The following is a 14,081-nucleotide window of genomic DNA, read 5'->3' as shown; positions in this document are numbered from 1 at the left end:
AAGCAGTGGTATCAACGCAGAGTACTATTCGCTTCTAGATGCAGCTATACTCGTCGTCCCGTATAGCCTTTGAATATATGTCGGGTCGAGAGCAATCGAGAGACACTCTATACAAAGTGACCTAACCTAACTAATAGCCATATGGACCGCGTGGCGAGTTTTCTTGACGGAAACGAAAAAAGAGGCTACCGGGGATACTCACCCGATCACCCCCCTGGAGTACTGCTTATTCGGCACGCGCCAGGGACAACCACCGTATTCGCCCACGAGGGCTTCGTAGTTGTAATTCATTCCGTAAGTGCTCGCGCGGTTATCGCTTTTCCTACGCGACGGATTGTAGTAATTGTTGCAGGCGTTGTGGGGTACGCGATGCTGCTCGCCGTTGCCGGCGGCATTGCCGTGAACGGCGGCGCGGCCGTTGTTACCGTTGCTGACATTGCCGCCGTTGGCATTGCCGTTGTTGTTGCTGCTGCTGCTACTGCTGCAGCCGCCGCCGCCGCCGTTATTATTACCCAAACCTAAGCCCGTGGTGGTGCCGGCGGTGCCGGTGTTAGACGACGGCGTGGTGCCGACCGCGGTCGCAGCCGCCGGCGGGCTCGTGTCCAGCGCGAGAAAGTCCTGCTGCAGTCGCACGCCCATCGCGGTATTCGCGTCGTTACGCAGGGTCAGTACGTCGATGCCCTTCTCGACCTCCCAAATGTGCATCCACAGGTTCTTAGCGGGGCCGTACTGCTCCGGTTGGTACCAACCGATGGTCGGATCCATTAAATTGGCGCCGTGGGACGGGAGAAACCGTCGGCCGTCTCCTCCTTCCGTGCCCTCGTACGTATGTGCGTGTATATATATATATATATATATGTATATATATAAATATATACCGTGTGGTATGTATATGTGTATGCGTATGTATGTATGTGTGTGTGTTGCGTGTGCGTGCGTGCGATCGGTCGCGCGTTCTCGACGCCGTGCGTGCGTACGGGCGGACGCACCACGCACCACGTCGCGTGTCACTCCCCTTCAACGTCTCGCGCGCGTTTATCCGTTTATGTCACCCTTTTTACCCTCGTATATATCACTCTGAACCGAGCCGTCGACACTTGTCGCGATATCGCGCACGTCGTGTGATATCCCGGTCCGTCGGTCGGACCGTAACCTGTGCTAGACACTAAACTAAACGCGAGATATTCATACACGGCGCAGGAACGGGCCGAGGAATACGACCGCGAGCCGAGCCCGAGATTCGCCGACGGTGCCCGATTAAGGGGGTGATTCTTAGCGAGATATCGCGAGATTCTGCGCGACGCTCCGTGAAACCCGTGCCAGTTGTTGCTCCAGTTCGATTCGCCCGTGAAAATCCGCCCATCGCCGCGATCCTTTCGCGAGAGTTCCAGGACAATCTCGGGATCGATCCATCTTCCCCTCGAAGCGAAATATAATCGCGCGAGAAGAACAGATATTCTCTCCTTTCAACTGTATCCTTTACGCATGTATTTTCTATCGCAAATTTCCTCCACCCCCCCCCCCCCCACCCCCTCTCCCTATGCCTCAAGGCCTCAAGGTATACTAAAAGAAACAGATTTTTTTTTCAAAATCTTTTCAAATAAATTTACACGAGTATATAGAATGTAAAAAAATTAGTTTCATCTAATTCAAAGAATTCTGTATTACTACACGTCATAGCAAACGTAGCGATTAATCATTTTCTTCCCAGACATATATATATATTTATGCTTAGAATCGACAGCGACATCATTTCATCGTGACATCAATTTTCGAAAAAGGGCGTTATCTCAAATATCACGTTTCATCCGTTCGCGAATAAAGATCGTTATCGCATATATGCCAATTCGGCGAAATTCACATAGATGTCGGTTACAATTTCCGCGATAATTGCAATTCGAGTCGAGAATGCTTAGAAATAATATAGAAATAATATACGCTTTTTTTCGTATTTACAATTGTATTATTTGAATAATTGTCATTTATTACAACTTGCCGCTCCACACGTGTCTGGACAAAAGCCCGATATAAAGTGAAGTTTCCGGAGCGCGATCAACGATATGAATTTTTTCTCAGTTGGTAGGATTGCGTTGCTTTTATGCGCGTATCATTGCGCAATTTATAACACGTATAATACACACATTTTCATGAGTTTTATAAGATTTATTCATTTTATTTATTTAGCAACGCATTATGTATAGTTTCTTTTTAAATTTTTGTCTCCCTTCCTCCGATATATATTATCTATATATATATATATATATATATACTTTTTTTTAAATATACATATATATGTACAATTTGCGACAGAAAGTATACAGCAACATATGCAACTAAAAGGAACAGACCCATCAAGATGCAAAATAACACTTGCAATGTCGAGTTAGGTGTTAGATACAAAAGCGAGGTTGAATGGATTATATATATGTGATTTCATGTTTTGACATAAGAGAGACATTCACAAGTTATGTACACGATTTTGACAGATCAGATGAGGAGAAGCATTTTGCGTGAATCTTCCTCGTCGAGACGAGTGGCAATCCGTTATACATGATGTTAAAGCTGAATAAATTCATGTCTAAGGTTACATGTGGATTCGTACAATGTGCGTGTGTAATGTACTGCGTTTACGAGTATGTAGGAGATATCGTTGTGGTATGTATTAATATATATAGCGCGATATTATTTTTAAAGAAATTTACATCGAGATGTGTAAGGTGTGATATTTCGTATTTTCTTTTTCATCCTTGGAAAACGATTTTTAATTCTATAGTTTTGAAAATTTTCTCTATATACCATATAATAAAAAATCAAAACTTAACGCATCGTATTATATTATCTGTCTTGAAACAGAGTCGGTTGTATAAGTTTCATAAAAACGAGAGAGTAAATAATATACAGTAAATTTATTTTTTACAAGTAAAATTTGTCATGTATGTGCGACTTTGTATGTTTTATATAATAGAACATATATATATATAATCTATATATCAATTTATATATCTTTTATAAGGGAAAAATATATGAGATAAATATACTGCATGCATGTCGATAATTACAGTGCAGTGGTCCATCCATGGAACCTACATTATATACTAACGATGTACTAGTTATGGAACGAATATCGGTTAGATTACAAAGGCTCAAGAAAGGCGACATTGTCATTTCTAAATGTCCTACCAATCCGAAACAAAATATATGCAAGCGAATTGTAGGCTTGCCTGGCGATAACATAAGGAATGGCCTAAATATAACAACGGTAAACCTTATAGATGAATTATGTATTTATTATTTTGCATATATCTTTTTTCTGCTCATTAATCATATTATTATAAATCATAATTTACAAATAACATTAATTATTGTATGTATTAATGATATATATCTTTTCAGATACCTTATGGATATGTTTGGTTGGAAGGTGATAACAGTAATAATTCTACAGATTCAAGAGTATATGGACCAGTGCCCCACGCATTATTACGTGGACGAGCTTTATGTAAAATATTTCCCTTGAGAGAGATAACTATGTTTACAACAAAATACGTGACCTAAATTAATCATGTATAGAAAAATATTTTCATCAATCAAGAATTACGGAAAAATAATCACGGAACAATTCTTAGGTTAACTTGTAAGAGAAAATAAAGTTCCTTACATATGTTTATGTATTAGATTTATTTAGGATTACGTATAGATTTAAGATATATATTTACGTGTGTGTATTTCATAATCCTTTCAAAAATATATGGTTATATTTGTTTTACTTATAGATATTTTATATCAAGTATTTGCTATATATACTTGGTGTGACATGACTAATAATAGATTATGTCAGCAAAATAAGATAATTACATAATTTAAAATCAGGCGTGTGGAAACATACAAATAAATGATAAACTAAACATTCTCTTAACAGCTTTTATCCGTAACGTTGGAGGTCGACTAAGAGTCGATGAATAAGATAAGGCACACATACAAGCTGGTAATATAAGCGGCTTCTATATGCGAGAGCTGATTAGTAAACTCGAGTGTGTCGTGACAAGTACTTCAATTTTGCAACAGTGTGAGTATATTTATCTCTTTTTACTTTTGGAAATTGTTAAATTTCTTTCGTTGTTTCTTTGTAATAAAAAATCTTAAGAATGTGTTTCCACAAATAAGGATTAAATTATAAAAATTAGGTTAAGCTACCTACAAAAATAGACGATATAAAGATGATAAACGAAAATACTGACAGAATGTCAATGAAAGCAATCTAGGATAATAAAAATCATTATAAATAGGACGATTTCTCAAATCTAGATGCGGAGAAAAGAGAGAAAATGATCTTAAATTAATTAAAAATGGCAAAAGGTATATATTTTTTCATATCCATATGATATCGAAAATTTAAATTCGGCAAAATTATATCGATTATATGAATAATTGAAATTCGAATCGAGACGAATATTTAAAAATGCTTACAAATATTAAATAATGTAGAAAAAATTTGTTTTTATAGTTATTTAATTAATTGTTGTATTAATTGTTTACATATTGGAGTTTATTATTACGCATTTATCTAATAATGCTGCAGAAAAATACATATTGCTAGAGAAATAACCTTTTTGAATATTAATTTTTTTTATATTGCTTTCTTTTAGTTCTATTTGATTTTATGATATAAAAAGAGTTATTATATATATATTTATATATATGGTAGTTATTAAAAAAAAATTTAGAATCTTTTTGACACCACTTTTCCTTCAAAAATTTCTTTCTCATACAACACATACATTTTGATTCCTATAGAAATATTACATTACGTTATTGCTAATTTTTTAATATACACTAAATTTTCAATATAATTTTTTTCTCAAATTTTAAGAAAGAAAAATGACAATTTCTAGAGCGCAAGAGAATAAAATTTTCCTTTTGCCAGAAATATCGAAATATATATGCATACATTGAAAGAATTGATATCTCATATGTGTATATATATCAGTTTAACAAATTAACAATTATTTTGTACTCTGATTTAGATGGCTACTCTACGATGGGGCATCGCCAGTGCGGGAAAGATCGCGCACGATTTCACAATAGCGTTGCGTACTTTGCCGGCGAAAGAGCACGAAATAATCGCCGTCGCGGCGCAACAATTGTCGCGCGCGCAAGATTTTGCGAACCTCCATAAGATTCACAAGGCCTATGATGATTACGAGAAATTGGCTTTGAATGAAGATATTGGTATATCGCACGCACAATAACATCGGATCTTTGGCTTTCATTAACTCGTATTAATAAAAACTCGTATTCTACGCATCTATCGCTGCAAGAAAATTTCCATTTAAACTTTAACATAAAGTCTTTTTTTTTTAAGACATTGTATACATTGGTATGATCCATCCTCAACATTTCGATATCGCAATGCTGATGCTGCAACATGGCAAGCACGTTCTGTGTGAGAAGCCGTTGACATTGAATTTGAAACAGACTACAGAATTGATCAATTATGCGAGACGCAAGAAATTGTTCTTGATGGAGGCTGTATGGAGCCGCTGCTTCCCCGTGTACGACACCATCAGGAAGGAACTCGCATCTAGCAATATCGGTGACATTTATCAAGTGACCGCGTCCTTTGGTTTTGGAATGCCTAACATAGATCGGATAAGGTTTGTATAATGTTTATTAAATTAAAATGTAGAAGAAGGGAAATAAAAAAGATGGCGATTGTCTGAAGAATGAAATGATTAATCTTTTTTAGGCTCTGAATTAATTAATCAAAAATAAATTTTGCATGATTTGCGCTTTTCAGTAAAAAGGAACTGGGCGGCGGCACAGTTATGGATCTTGGCATTTACTGTTTGCAATTCGCCTGTTTGGTCTATGACAATGAGATGCCGGAGAGTATAAAAGCTTCCGGTGTTCTAAACGAGAATGGCGTCGATTTGTCCATGTCTGCTACTTTACTCTACAAAGGAGATCGTACCGCGACCATTATGACACAAGCATTGGTCAATTTACCAAATGAGGCGTATATCTGCGGCACCAAGGGTATGATAAAAGTGCCGAGTTTCTGGTGTCCGACAACGGTCGATCTACCGAATGGCAAATTGAACTTTTCTCTGCCCGAATTAAATGAGAAGACTAACTACATAAATTCTGCCGGACTTTCCTATGAAGCCGCTGAAGCTCGCGCGTGTATTCTAAAAGGTAAACCTATTTTGCGATACGTCTCTTTCGTGTGAAATTTATAAATTATATATATATATATATATACATACACTATATAAAAATAAATTATAATATAAGTTGTTATATAAAATATAAGTTTTTTTATAATAATTAAAATTTATTTATGTATAATGACTGATTTTAATATAAAATATTTTTGTCTATGTAGGTTTGATAGAAAGTCCGAAAATGACGCACGATACGTCTTTATTACTAGCGAGATTAGAGGATGAAATTCGCAAACAATTGGGTGTTGTATATCCTCAAGATGCTTGAAAAATCATGAACATTTTTTACAAATAAAATATATATATAATGATATACACATTATATGTAATATATAAATACAAGATTTTCATGATTGCAATATCAATTATTTTTCTTATCCAAATTATTTTTTTCATACATGTGCATTGAATACACACAAACAAATGCAATTACAAAAAGTTAAATAAAATTTATGTAAAATATTGATATGAAAATTTAATCTTTAAAAATATATTTCTAATATTTAACTTTTTGAATTTGCAAATCTATAATTTTGTTTTTTAGTCGTTCTTTTTGTATAACATCTAAATTTATATTGCACGAATTATAACAATATACAATAACAAAATTAACATTAACTTATCTATTTATTATTTTTTGACCGAAATTGCAATATTTTCGTGCTTCTATATACATTGCATCGCGCATGCGTGAAAAGATGATATAGTCATAGTGGATCTCTTCAATCATACATCATACATGACACGTGATTTTTGACACACCGTGACTGTTTATTAAAGGGAAATTGATATATCGATTATAAACAGTTTGCGTCATAATTAAAGAAAGAAATTCACTATTGAGATGTATGAAAGTACTCGCGTATCGCCGCGAGTATTCACGGCGATACAAAATGTTGATATTCAGGAACTATCGTTATGCTCGCACAAGGAGATCAGGCCTATCCTGCCGTGTTTGGTTAGAATGAGTCTCATCTCGCCGCTTGACATAACGAAAGAGTGTGTGGAGGGTAGAAAGCAAGTTCTGACGATATTGTCAGGCATTGAATCCGTCAATTCTATTATTGCTCTCTTATCTATTGATTTCCACGCTCTCGAAACCGATGTCCGACAGGAGCAGCAGTTGAGGTTAATATTTATATATATTTGGCTTTATTATTATATTTTTACACGTCAAAGAGACATAATCTTTTTATTATTAACATTTTTTTCTTTTTAAAATAACTTTAAAGTTTATCGTTTTTAATATATAACTTTTATATATATCGGGTATAATATTACATGCTAATATAATTGTTTATCTTTTCCAGACAAAAGCTTGGCAGTGTGCAGCGAGATAGTATACTGGCACAATCATTATCGAGTGGCCTGGCTCTGGAGTTTGAACGCAGTGAGTCCATTCGCAGAATTAGACTGGTACTCAGCGAGATTCTTTTTATAGCATCTCAGATACAGGAATTACAAAAGAATCAGGAGTTTCAGATTAAGCAGTCTGATCTGTTTGACAATGCAGTCTATATGGAGGAAATAAGTTATGTCATCTGCATAGCACTCGCCGAATTACCAACATTGCTGTCCATTCTCGACATTGCGGAGACCCTACTGCATGTCAAGCATGGTCCAGATATCATCTGCTGGATTGTCGCCAATAGTCCAGATAGTTTTTCAGAGGTGTGCGCACACTTAATCGCTAATGGAGAGCGACAGGAGGAATCTGCATTAGGTAGGATCAGGACGCAAGCCATCACGATGCTATGCCAGATGAATCCGAGTCAAGCATTGGCGGTCAGAGCGAAGTGCGTGGAACTATGCAGGATGCCCGCTCTGGCTATTACTCTGAGTCTAGAACACGAGAATGTGAATAGTTCGCAGCCTGAAAGTGACGTCGTTGCCTTCGTATCTGGCTTGTTATTAGGTAGCGATCAGCAGGTACGCTCGTGGATTGCGATGTTTATTCGGAATGGCCAGAAGCGCAAGTGGGAGTCTCAGACGGCTTTACAATCGCTGCGGGAGGAATTGCTCAAACGATTGCAAACAATCGCTTCTCAGAGCACGGACAGTCAATTAGCGGAGTCGCAGGTTGTACAAGCAAGCGCGTTGCTGAGGCTTTATTGCGCTCTGAGAGGCATTGGTGGCATCAAGTTTCAAGATGATGAGGTGGCGATGATCGTGCAACTATTAACGTCGCATCCGCCGCCGTCGCCGGCCGGTGTCAGATTCGTCTCCCTCGGTTTGTGCATGTTGATAGCCTGTCCTTCGCTGATCGGGCATCATAATCTGGAAAAACGCAGCATCGAATGGGTGCAGTGGCTGGTACGCGAGGAAGCCTATTTTGAGAGCGCGAGCGGCGTTACGGCTAGTTTTGGTGAGATGCTGCTGTTGATGGCGATACATTTTCATAGCAATCAGCTATCGGCAATCTGCGAGCTGGTTTGTGCCACTCTCGGCATGAAGATACCCATCAGGCCGAACAATCTCACGCGGATCAAACAGATCTTCATGCAGGAAATTTTTACCGAACAGGTGGTTACCGCCCATGCCGTCAAGGTGCCGGTCACGGCGAATCTGAATGCTAATATTCCTGGGTTTCTGCCGGTTCACTGTATCCATCAGCTGCTGAAATCACGGGCATTTGCAAAACATCGAGTACCCATCAAAAATTGGATATATCGGCAAATATGTGCGAGCGTGCCTCCGCTGCATCCGGTTCTACCGGCTTTGGTGGAGGTTTATGTGAATTCTATCCTAGTGACAAACAACAAAACGTCCGAGCATACGAATAAGCCTATCACTGAGAACGAAATTCGCCGGGTGTTTCAGAACAGCGTATTTGGAGCAAATTTTGATTTTAAAAAGAATTCCGTTAACGTCATGCAAGTAGACATCGATAGCATGGACCACAACACTTCGAAACCTTCGCTCACATCTCAGTTATTGCTATTGTATTATCTCTTACTATACGAGGACGTGAGATTGTCCAACATGCATACCTTTATATCGCAAGGCAAAAAGCTCAAGTCGTACTCGACGGAATTTTTATCCGAATTACCAATCAAATATTTGTTACAACTAGTTCAACGGGATCAGATGAATTATGCCAGTCTATTTTCACCACTTCTCCGGCTATTGGCCATTCACTTCCCGCATCTATCCCTAGTGGACGACTGGCTCGATGACGAGATGATCAACATAGATTCCCCCATCGCGAGTTACGAGAACACGAAGATCAGCGACATCGCGATCGTCGAGGCATTCAGTCACATTAAAACTTGTCCTTCGAGAACAGGAAGATTATTGAGACAATTGATGGCGATGAAACCGACCGAGATTTGGCCTCACGCTGAACTGATCATACATTATTTTAAAGATATTCTTAATGAACAAGTTCCTAGATATATACAAGGTACATGCATTATTTTAATAATTATTTAATAACTTTTCAGTTATTTAATGAATGTGCCTCAAGAGAGCTCTCTTTATTTGTTTTTTATTAATATACATTTCAATTAATAATTAACATTAGTAATTATAATTATTAATTATATATATAAATAGATTTAAGTTTTATTATTTATTAAATACTTACGCAAAACTTTTTAAATTTCAGAACTTTACAAACAAGTGTGGCTTAGGCTTAATACCGTGCTACCGCGCTGTTTATGGGTTCTTTCCATAAATGCGCTATTAATAGAAAATTTAATAGTAAAAAATGTTTTCTTAACACAAGACAATATCGTATTGGACCCGTTGCAAGTATTAAGATGTGACACGAGAGTTTTTAGATGCGCGCCGATTTTATCTGTGATTCTTAGGTAAGTTGAGAGACGTGATTCTCGGTAAATAAAAGCTAAAAATAAAAGTTACATTTGAAATTATTTTTATAATAAAAATAAATTATATTCAATAGAATTTTGCAAGCAACATTGGCCGCATCGCGATCTCAGTTATCAAGGCACATGCAAGACAAGCCTTTGACCGAGAAAATCGGGCAATTAACGAGCGAAACAGAGAGAGAAGACTTGAGAATAGCTTTGGTGACCGGTCAGGAAAGTGCGGCGGTGCAAATTTTATTGGAAGCATGTCTAGAAACGCCAGAAGATAGGAATATTCCCGGACAAATGTGGTCACTTAGAGAAATACGGAGTGTTGTATGCTCGTACTTACATCAAGTATTCATAGCCGATCCGTCTCTGGCTAAATTGGTTCACTTTCAGGTATATGTTCGTAATATAATAAATTTCATATAATCTGATATAAATAATATCTTAATAATATAAAAATATATATAATACATATCACACACACATGATCTATCCATTATATCATTACATATATCAATCGTGACTATCTAAATTTAATAGAATTAATTATTTTTAATTAATTCTCTAGTACAGTTATCACGATGAATATTCTTTATCCGCAGGGCTATCCACGGGAATTATTGCCGATCACGGTTTCCGGAATTCCATCCATGCACATATGTCTCGATTGGATTCCGGAATTGTTATCGCAGCCCGAGCCGGAAAAACAAGTATTTGCGGTTGATTTAGCTTCGCATCTGGCTATTCAATATGCTCTACCAAAAGCATTGAGCGTTTGCCGACTAGCGATCAATACTTTGATAACACTATTAGGTGTGTTATCCGCCAAAGATCGATTCGTTCTTTTTATGCCGGTGTTATCGTCGTTGACGAGGATATGCCTGGCATTTCCTCCGTTGGCCGAGGATACCACGGGCTTACTGCTTCAACTTGGCAGAGTTAGTTCGGCACAGGCAGCTTTAGGCGATAGAATGACTAACTTGTTGTGTCAAGAAGTAAACGCCACGTTTTGTACTCTATTGCAGAAGGCAATATTGCAATCGCGAGTTTACTAAAACGCGACTTAATATAGTAACCGTATAAAATCGTTTCGAGTTCTAAAATGTATATTATGTGTATATATATATATATATATATTTATATAATATAAATTATCTTTTATTCTCTTCACTACGGATCTTGTTAAGCGACTATCAACTTTGTGATCTATTTTTTGAGTCTTGTATGGATTAGAGATATCTTTGATACATTTACGATGTTAATAGGATTATAACGCGCGTTCTCGCAATTGTATAACGTGATTATGTCAACATAATTAAAATGTATTTAAATGATTATTGACCATAGACGGCAATTTTAATAATCTTTCTTATATACAAGAGTACTTTTTGTATATATATTTTGATCTTAAAAATAAATATAGAAAAATTATATTGAATCAACATTTTCTATCTCATATAGAGACAAATAATCTTATAATAAAAAAAACATTAGTATTTTAATATAAATACCGTGAAATATACATATGTAACAATAAAGAGAGACATTTTATGGATACACTATCACATATTTACAAGATTTATTACATACTTAAAACACAGAGGACATTTTTTATATATTCTTTCTACTCGATCTTTCACGCCTACAATAGTTTGTCATGTTTTGAGCACTGATGTTTTTTTTTCTAAGTTTTCATGTAAACTTCAAGTAGAGATTATTATACATTATCTTCTTTATATGAAACAAATAATTATTGGAACTCATCTGAATAATATCATTACACAGAGGATTTATGTATGTGTTTTATGCAATATAATCTATATATTATGAATGTACATCCACTTTGGACATTACACATATTCAGATGGAGCATTTGTTAACATATAAAGCTAAAATTGAGTCTGTTTATTCTAAAGAATTTAACATCAGGAGTTGTTTCAATACTTTGGTTTGACTCGTCTCTCTGATTTCACCTGCTAAGAACATCTCGTCCACAACAGTGTATACCTAAAACAATTATTATTATTATACATACCGGAAAACAAATAAAATAAATCAAGTTATATATAAAGCTTCATGATATTAATAAAAATAAAAATTAATACTTTATTTACACATTTTATTAAATTATTTATAAGAATAATATTAACATGAAAACACTCAGAGAGAATAATACCTTGTAAAAATTAAAGACTAAATCCAACTCGCATACATTATGAAAGTATTCGTTCAACACCTCTACAAAATTATGAATTGCTTCCAAGTAACAGAGATTATTATCATTAACATCAACGCAAATGCAGAAATATAAGCCTGCATACCGCCTATATACTATCTTGAAATTGCGAAACTGAAATATATATATTTATTTTATACATATGGTAGCTATATAGTTCACATGTAGTACAAGAAGTCAAACTCACTTCGACAAAGTTTGTGTGTTTTGCATCTCTGACAGTAACAACTGCATGAACCTCTTCTATTAATTTTTGTTTTTCATCATCATCAAAATTCATGTACCACTTTGCTAATCTAGTCTTACCTGCCCTATTTTGTATAAGGATAAAACGTATCTGTAAAAACGTATAAAGTTTTAAATACTTAAATCCTATTTATCCTTGTCATTTAGATATTGCTAATTCAATTGTTAGCATCATTATCAATGTAAGATAATTATCAATGATGTATTTTCTTATTATTTAATAAGAATGATTTTTATGCGATATAAAAATACAATTCTCTAATCTGTCAATTTTTTATAATCAAATATCACATCCGAATTTATCAAGTGTGTGTAGTCTATCAACCACCTGACAGAAATCGAAACGTCAATCGTACGAGATGGCATTTTGGAGCATAATTTTCTCTATATATTTATCCATATTCTTATCACTAATAGAGGATATTGATTTGCTTTGTAATTATACATGTTACATACCATCTTCGAAATCGATTAATCCGTCACTCGACGTAATAATTTCTCTATGAAATTTTTGTAAACATAAGATTCTATCAATTCTCCGCCCACCGGACACGAACGTAGCGATAATCACTTTACGAGAGGGACTCGTCGTAAGATTGCAGCGCTTCTCATTCTATTGCAACTGCAAGCCATATACCACTCTGTCGATATATCGAGACACTGAATTATAAACTATCGGCAATTAAGAAATGGAATTTACCAATCGTGAAAATTTAAACAATATATAATAATTTTTACAAAATTATCGGAATATATAATTAGTAAAAAAACGGCAGACGGATCAAAATTTCGAGAATCGTTTTAGAAATCTCTAGAATTTTTCAAAATACGAAGATACTTTCGATAATTGGATATAAATATGAAAAGAAACGAGTAGAACTTGCGTGAAGACTTATATTTTTTATGATTGGGGGAAAATACACAATAATTGCTTCATCCTGGCTTAAAAACAGCTTAAAAATTGTGATGGACGAGTTGTTTTCTTTCCTATTGTTGTTTATAATATTCTGTTGCATAACGTTACTTTATATTGCAATACGCTGTGCTGACTGCAATTTGCAATGGAGAATGATACATGGCGCAATATGTTTTTTTTTTCAATTTTTGCATATTTTACATTTTAAACATAACAATTTTCACATTTCTTACATATTTTACATTTTAAGTATATATAAACAGCTTTTTACATTTTAAATCGCTGCGTACAATTATAAATGCAATAATATAATATGAATATATATGTATATGTAAATATGATCCATGAAGATAAATGGATTCAAAATTGGTAATTTGAAAAATAAAATTTCGTTTGTTTAAGATTTTTTCAACAAAATAAACCGAAAAGTAGAAATCCATCGCGTCAGCCGACTATTTTTACTCAATTGCGGCAGGTCTTAGATATGTATTGTATAAAGAAATATGAAGGAATTTATCGTGATCGGTCAGTTAATTGGCGGGCTTCTTATTGTCATTATTATCCGGGAAATAAGCGTCACAATAGAAAAGAAGAGAAGAGCAGGGATAAATTATTTACCTCTTTGGAAATTCAAACTC

General features: G+C 35.4%; 5 protein-coding genes across 7 annotated transcripts in view; 3 read left to right on the top strand and 2 right to left on the bottom strand.

Moving 5' to 3' along the window:
• LOC138932312 (terminal nucleotidyltransferase 4B) overlaps positions 1–1,272 on the bottom strand; it is a 4,347-nt gene extending 3,075 nt beyond the window's left edge. Inside the window, exon 1 of the mRNA XM_070293996.1 lies at positions 203–1,272. Coding sequence (XP_070150097.1) covers positions 203–765 — 563 coding nt within the window. The 5' untranslated portion in view covers positions 766–1,272. The remainder of the gene's footprint in view (positions 1–202) is intronic.
• A 1,141-nt stretch (positions 1,273–2,413) lies between these two features.
• LOC138932314 (mitochondrial inner membrane protease subunit 1) lies at positions 2,414–3,595 on the top strand. Its single transcript, XM_070294001.1, has 3 exons — positions 2,414–2,655; positions 3,062–3,259; positions 3,394–3,595. The coding sequence occupies exons 1-3, from the start codon at positions 2,551–2,553 to the stop codon at positions 3,553–3,555; spliced, it is 465 nt and encodes a 154-aa protein (XP_070150102.1). The 5' UTR covers positions 2,414–2,550; the 3' UTR covers positions 3,556–3,595.
• LOC138932313 (trans-1,2-dihydrobenzene-1,2-diol dehydrogenase) lies at positions 3,545–6,539 on the top strand. Of its 3 annotated transcripts, XM_070294000.1 has the most exons (7): positions 3,545–3,634; positions 3,920–4,066; positions 4,185–4,356; positions 5,025–5,229; positions 5,363–5,654; positions 5,798–6,195; positions 6,386–6,539. In XM_070294000.1, exons 4-7 carry the CDS (start codon positions 5,025–5,027, stop codon positions 6,490–6,492), a joined length of 1,002 nt encoding a protein of 333 aa, XP_070150101.1. In that variant the 5' UTR covers positions 3,545–3,634; positions 3,920–4,066; positions 4,185–4,356; the 3' UTR covers positions 6,493–6,539. The 3 variants fall into 3 exon arrangements, with proteins under 3 accessions (XP_070150101.1, XP_070150098.1, XP_070150100.1); XM_070293997.1 differs by lacking the exon at positions 4,185–4,356; XM_070293999.1 differs by lacking the exons at positions 3,545–3,634; positions 4,185–4,356 and having other exon boundaries at positions 3,841–4,066.
• A 437-nt stretch (positions 6,540–6,976) lies between these two features.
• On the top strand, positions 6,977–11,389 carry Ints2 (integrator complex subunit 2). The gene is made up of 5 exons (XM_070294320.1): positions 6,977–7,352; positions 7,535–9,627; positions 9,832–10,036; positions 10,132–10,438; positions 10,648–11,389. The coding sequence occupies exons 1-5, from the start codon at positions 7,069–7,071 to the stop codon at positions 11,098–11,100; spliced, it is 3,342 nt and encodes a 1,113-aa protein (XP_070150421.1). The 5' UTR covers positions 6,977–7,068; the 3' UTR covers positions 11,101–11,389.
• Positions 11,390–11,542: 153 nt separating this feature from the next.
• On the bottom strand, positions 11,543–13,093 carry Ap-2sigma (adaptor protein complex 2, sigma subunit). The gene is made up of 4 exons (XM_070294321.1): positions 12,984–13,093; positions 12,469–12,618; positions 12,222–12,395; positions 11,543–12,052 (listed from the first exon to the last, which is right to left on the bottom strand). Exons 1-4 carry the CDS (start codon positions 12,984–12,986, stop codon positions 11,951–11,953), a joined length of 429 nt encoding a protein of 142 aa, XP_070150422.1. The 5' UTR covers positions 12,987–13,093; the 3' UTR covers positions 11,543–11,950.
• Positions 13,094–14,081: the final 988 nt, after the last annotated feature.

The sequence above is a fragment of the Polyergus mexicanus genome, unplaced genomic scaffold (genome assembly GCF_030449975.1).
Source record: "Polyergus mexicanus isolate NDT 795.1 unplaced genomic scaffold, iyPolMexi1.0 SCAF_4, whole genome shotgun sequence".
In the NCBI taxonomy this organism is placed as follows: domain Eukaryota; kingdom Metazoa; phylum Arthropoda; class Insecta; order Hymenoptera; family Formicidae; genus Polyergus; species Polyergus mexicanus.
Note: the sequence above shows the minus strand (reverse complement) of the source record. Positions and strands in the feature narration are given on the sequence as shown.